The 6,595-nt window shown below is 39.8% G+C and overlaps 1 protein-coding gene across 1 annotated transcript in view; it reads left to right on the top strand.

Moving 5' to 3' along the window:
• Nucleotides 1-2,022, top strand: part of LOC123514582 — a 73,585-nt gene extending 71,563 nt beyond the window's left edge. Inside the window, exons 2-3 of the mRNA XM_045272545.1 lie at nucleotides 1,346-1,577; nucleotides 1,748-2,022. Of these exons, the coding sequence (XP_045128480.1) occupies nucleotides 1,346-1,577; nucleotides 1,748-1,829 (314 nt within the window). The 3' untranslated portion in view covers nucleotides 1,830-2,022. The remainder of the gene's footprint in view (nucleotides 1-1,345; nucleotides 1,578-1,747) is intronic.
• Nucleotides 2,023-6,595: the final 4,573 nt, after the last annotated feature.

Raw genomic sequence — 6,595 nt, 5'->3', positions numbered from 1 at the left:
TGATACATTTTTAGTCATCGCATTGCCTCATGTTTTTCTCTTAAACAAGTTCTTGCATGTATAAAGTGATAATTAACTTCTAAATGGTCAATTCGAAACTTATAATTACTTGAACTTATTTGTTTATAATGTAAAAGAAAAATCCATAATGAATTCTAATGCTTAGACCACCAAGGAAACAATTAAACTTAGATTAAAACACCCAAAAATGGTTTTGTATAAAAATTTTGTCTTGTAAGTAGTAAGATTTTAATGAGTCCAAAGAGGACGAAAATCCAAGTTGAAGGAATTGGAATTGAAAAAAAAAAATGTAAAGTATTGATTTTTTAACCCTGTGAATCATAACTCTAACTGAAAATTCGTAATATTACCATCAGAGACATCACACAGTTATACTAAGCGGGACAAAACGTATGGAGATATCACACCCAAACCCACTATATGTTCTAGAGACGCCAGACAAGGAACTACTCTAAATTGCTCACTACAACATGGATTCTCAGTCATGCATTCACCTTGCAGCACACAAGTAACAGATGAACAAACGAAAAAACTATTTTATCCCAGAATTGCCTTGACAGTCCTGAAGCAGTTCTTAAAGCGACTTAAGATTTTAAAAGACAAGGAATTAGGAATTATGTCGATATGTCCACAGGTAGCTGACTTGAAAGGAGATCAAAAAGAACTGAAACATCGATTAAACGAAGATGTTTTGAAGGTAAAAAAAAAAAAAGAAAAGAAAAAACTAAGATAAAGAAAATTATAAAAATCGATAATAGAAATTCCAGAAAGACACCTCTTTAGTAAAAAATTGGAGACGAATCTTACGATCTTTGGAACAAAATATTATCAAAGTTTATTTTGAATAAATCAATCTTGATTGATATTTGAACATAAAAATTACAAAATAATGTGCATGTAGTATAAAACAATAAATAAATTGATTAATTTAAAAACCTTAAAAATATGAATGAAAATTCTAATACAAAATTCTACATTAAATTGAGTACGTTCTTTCTTTTATGCTGTTTGCTTTATTTTTTCTTTTTTTTTTCACCACATGCCAGACAAGTCTAGTATACCTGAAATATAAACATTCTTATTTTTGTATGACTGTTAATTCACTTATAATAAAGAAAAGAATAGGAAACGGACATTCTTGGAGCAATTGTCTAGCTTGATCAGTTATTTTCTCAGGTGATTAATTAACCAAAAAATCTCTCTCTCTCTCTCTCTCTCTCTCTCTCTCTCTCTCTCTCTCTCTCTCTCTCTCTCTCTCTCTCTCTCTCTCTCTCTCTCTCTCTCTCTCTCTCTCTCTCTCTCTGCTTTCCTTCCTACCCCACAGTCTCCCTACAATCTTCGGACTACATCAACGGATTCCTGCTGCAGGCGAGGAAGACAGAGCAGCGCAAAGCAGTAGTGGGGACCTTTCTCCGTTCACCGCACCGAGGAAATATCATAGCTTGCAATGGATCAATAGCAAACACGGTGGTGATGGAGACGGCTCCCTTGCGCCTTGCAAACCTCTCCTTTACCTGGCTAGCTCCTGAAGCTAGTATGGGCACCATTGAATTCGTGTAAGTGTGTGTGTGTGTGTGTGTGTGTGTGTGTGTGTGTGTGTGTGTGTGTGTGTGTGTGTGTGTGTGTGTGTGTGTGTGTGTGTGTGTGTGTGTGTGTGTGTGTGTGTGAGAGAGAGAGAGAGAGAGAGAGAGAAAGAAAGAATCACATCCTCTCCCCTTATTCTCAGTGCCAGCATACTGGTGGACAAGAGTACCAGCTATAAAGTCATCAGATCGGCTCCTCTGCAACTGAACTTATACCGTAAGTAGTTTCCCTCAGTAAATTAAAAGAAGCAGAGATGGATAGATTGACTAGTAAATAAAATGACAAGTATCTCATTTACTTAATAGACTGATGTAATAGGTATGTAGATATTAACAAAAAAGGATCCGATTCTATCCACTTATAGATATGTAAGAACATATGTACCTACATATATATACAAAGAGAGGTACTGAAAGTTGCATCCGCATACATGGAATATCAGCACAGTTTTTGATATCCAGATTCGCATATGCATTGAAGAAAATTAGTTCATGCTTATTTATTTAATTGTACACCAAAGTTTTACAGGAAGATAGAAAGAGGGAGAGAATTTTACAGTGACTATATATATACATTATGTAAATATGTAAAAGTATGCATGAGACTACAGTACTGTGTAATAGTATTGAGTATGTATTATATATGATATCCCAAAAGTAATTAAGCATGGAAAGAAGCAGTTTGGCTGCAAGGAGAGAGAGAGAGAGAGAGAGAGAGAGAGAGAGAGAGAGAGAGAGTGTTATTCACCACGGTCGTCTAATAGCCACGCAGCCAGTCTGTCCCTTACGGAAAGAGCTCAGGGGTCATACTGACCGACTACATCGCACACCACACACACTGAGAAAGCGAGGCCACAACCCCTTGAGTTACATCCCGTACCTATTTACTGCTAGGTGAACAGATGCTTGCCCATTTGCCTCGACACTCCCCGGACTAGAACCGGGCCCTCTTGATTGTGAGCCGAGCGTGCTAACCACTACACTACCCGGTGTGTGTGTGTGTGTGTATATATATATATATATATATATATATATATATATATATATATATATATATATATATATATATATATATATATATATATATATATATATATATATATATATATATATATATATATATATATATATATATATATATATATATATATATGGCTTATGTATAGGTACAATATACAAGTACATGCATTATGCATGTCTGTGCATGTAGACCCTACTCCTTGATGTTCACAAAAAAAAAAAAAAAAAAAAATCAGGTATCATCTTTAGGTTTATATTCAGTTATTATTCATAAATAAAACTAAAAAATAGAAAATGGCAGCGCTAAGCACTTATCGTAGCGGCCATTTGGCAAGAATTGCTGCTATATAGTAAGTGATTTTCTTCGAAAATTCTGAACACATCCGCATCCGTTGTAAATGCAAGTTCGTATATCAAATTATAACATTCTCATATGTACCATCTTATATAATACTTTTGTCCACGATCCAAAACAAACAACATATGAGAGAGAGAGAGAGAGAGAGAGAGAGAGAGAGAGAGAGAGAGAGAGAGAGAGAGCTAACTCAAAGAATAAGATAGATAGAATATTTGAAGAAAAATTTGCTGACACATAATAATACTCTTTTATAGTACTCAAGCCACATGAAAAAAATCTAGGAAAAAGCTGAATGTTGCAAACATTCCATAAAATAGAAATAATATGATAAACGCAACTTACGTATTAGTTGTTCCTCATAGATGTTGATAAGACCAACTGAGAGCAAGCAGCAACACAGAATAAGGAAGGAAAACATATGCAACCATCAGATGGGAGATAAAAAGGATAAATAATTGAGAAGAAGAATAAGAGTGAGCGAATGAGAGAGTAATCGATTTGGTACTATCACGGAATGAGCTGGCGACTACAGATTTGATATGAAAATGCATAAAACGTAGGGAGGCAGTAGCGTAATGGATAAGGTGATGAACGTGGGATCGGGCAGACGTCCATGCATAGGTTGACTCCCATCAAGTACGGCCTTGAAACTATGCCATTTGTCGAGTGGTTTAAAGTTACCAACACGTCACCATGATACCCAGGTTCTAGGTGGTTACACCAAAGAAGCACTTGGGTGATGATATTGTTTGCGCCAGTAATAGGTGGAAGCTTAACACCATTTCAATTACTCTTTAAATTACCTACAGGCGCTATAGGCCAAGACATAAAAAAAAAGATAGAAGCTCCCTCAATCAATCAATCATAGGGAGTATACGCCGGGGGCAGCGTCGCCTCGCCTACCATATGGCGCCAATCCAGGAGGTCACGCCTCGCGAGTCTCCATGCAGGTTCCCTTCCCATGCCAAGTAACTCCCAGCAGGAGGCATTGACTTGCTGCAGCCATGAATTCTGTGGACATCCCCTTGGCTTTCTCCATGCTGGGTTATCCCTTTCGTAAACAACCCGATATGCAGGATCGGCTTCCGGGTAGCGTGCCACATGCCCATATAGTAGGAGTTGGCGTTGACGGACTATGCTGGTAATCGGCCTCGAATCAGTCTCACGGACCAATCACTGAATTAACACAAAGTCATACCACCGGTACCCCATGATCCTGCGAAGGCATCTAGTACATACCAAAGACATCAATTCGCCTCTTTAGATCGGTGTTCAGTGTCCATATTTCACAACCGTTGAGTAAGACAAGGATCACCAGCGACTTGAAGATCCGAATCTTTGTCGGTCTGCACAGGTACCGACAACGCCAAATACTCGAATTGAGCGAATCCATAACGCCATGAGCCAGGCCAATCCGCCGTACAACTTCATGGCTCGACCCACATACCAAGGTATGTGAAACTTTTGAAGATCTCAACATCCTCCCCGTATGCATGGACAGACTGTACTGTTTCATCCAGTAAGGTTCCAAACACCTGGAAACCTCGAGTCCCAAAGGCTTCGCCTCCTCATGCAGTGTCTCTAGAGCCATTACCAGAACCTCCAGTGACTCAGCAAAGATTACTGCAACACCAGCAAAAACAAGATCTGTAATATCAATATTGCCGACAGATGCTCCACAATGACTTTGGTCTACAACTCTGCCTAGTACTCAGTCCATGCAAATGTTGAAAAGTGATGGACCAAGCACGCATCCCTGCCTCACTCCTGTATTCACCGGGAAGAAGCTGGACACGCCCCCTCAACACTTCACAGCACGCACAGTCCCGGAGTAGAGGCCAGTTAATAGACCAATAGTCCTTGTGGGAATCCCACGGACACGCAGAAGATCACAGAGTTTGTTTTTTTTTTTCATGTAGGGTAGAGGGCCAGCCAAGGGCAAAAAAAAAAAAAAAAAAAACATTTAAAAAAAGCCCCACTTGATTGCTGGCTCTTTAAAAAGTGGGAAAGCGACAGCCAAAATTGGAGAGCAAATGCCTCAATACCTCCCTCTTATAAGAAGACAAGTTGTAGAAAGTCGGAAATACAGATGCAGGAAGGAGTTCCATAGTTTTCCAGTGAAAGATATGAATGATTGAGAGTACTGGTTAACTCTTGCGTTAGAGAGTTGGACAGAATAGGGATGAGAGGAAGAAGAAAGCCTTGTGCAGCGAGGCCGCAGGAGGAGGGGAGGCATGCAGTTAGCAAGATCAGTAGAACAGTTAGCATGAAAATAGTGATAAAAAATAGAAAGAGATGTAACATTTCGGCGGTGAGAAAGGCTGAAGACAGTTAGTCAGAGGAGGGGAGTTGATGAGACGAAAAGCTTTAGATTCCACCCTATCTAGTAAAACTGTGTGACTAGAACCCCCAAACATGCGAAGAGTACTCCATACAAGGGCAGATAAGGCCCTTATACAGAGTAAGCAGTTGGAAGGGGCGAGAAAAACTGGCGGAGACGCCTCAGAACACCTAACTTTTGTTTTAGCAGGAAATGAGATATGAAATTTCCAGTTAAGATTATGAGCAAAAGACAGACCGAGGATATTCATTGTGGAAGAGCGAGACAGTTGAGTGTCATTGAAGAAGAGGGGATAGTTGTCTGGAAGGTTGTGTCGACTTGATGGATGGTGGAATTGAGTTTATGAGGCATTGAAAACTACTAGATTTTCTCTGCCCCAATCGGAAATCTTAGAAAGATCGGAAGTCAGGCGTTCTGTGGCGTCCCTGCGTGATCTGTTGACTTCCTGAAGGGTTGGTCGTCTCTGAAAGGATGTGGAAAGATGTAGGTGGTATCATCAGCGTAGGAGTGGATAGGGCAAGAAGTTTGGTTAAGGTCATTAATGAATAATAGAAAGAGAGTGGGTGACAGGACAGAACCCTGAGGAACTCCACTATTAATAGATTTAGGAGAGGAACAGTGGCCGTCTACCACAGCAGCAATAGAACGGTCAGAAAGGAAACTTGAGATAAAGTTGCAGAGAGAAGGATAGAAGCAGCAGGGAGGCAGTTTGGAAATCAAAGCTATATGCCAGACTCTATCAAAAGCTTTTGATATGTCTAACGTTACAGCAAAAGTTTTACCGAAATCTCTAAAAGAGGATGACCAAGACTCAGTAAGGAAAGCCAGAAGATCACCAGTAGAGCGACCTTGACGGAAGCCATACTTGGCGATTAGACAGAAGATTGTGAAGTGACGGATGTTTGAGAATCTTCCTATTCAGGATAGATTAAAAACTTTAGACAAGCAAGAGATTAAAGCTATAGGACGGTAGTTTGAGGGATTGGAACGGTCACCCTTTTTAGGAACAGGCTGAATGTAGGCAAACTTCCAGCAGGAAGGAAAGGTAAAAGTAGATAGACAAAGTTGAAAGAGTTTGGCCAGGCAAGGTGCAAGCACGAAAGCACAGTTTTTGAGAACAATAGGAGGTACCCCATCAGGACCATAAGCCTTCCGAGGGTTTAGGCCAGCGAGGGCATGGAAAACATCGTTACGAAGAATTTTAATTGTAGACATGAAATAGTCAGAGAGAGGAGGAGAGGGAGGGACAAGCCCAGAATCATCCAAGATGGA

The sequence above is a fragment of the Portunus trituberculatus genome, chromosome 38 (assembly GCF_017591435.1).
Source record: "Portunus trituberculatus isolate SZX2019 chromosome 38, ASM1759143v1, whole genome shotgun sequence".
NCBI lineage: Eukaryota > Metazoa > Arthropoda > Malacostraca > Decapoda > Portunidae > Portunus > Portunus trituberculatus.
The sequence above is the reverse complement of the archived record's forward strand: the minus strand, read 5'-3'. Positions and strand labels throughout refer to the sequence as shown.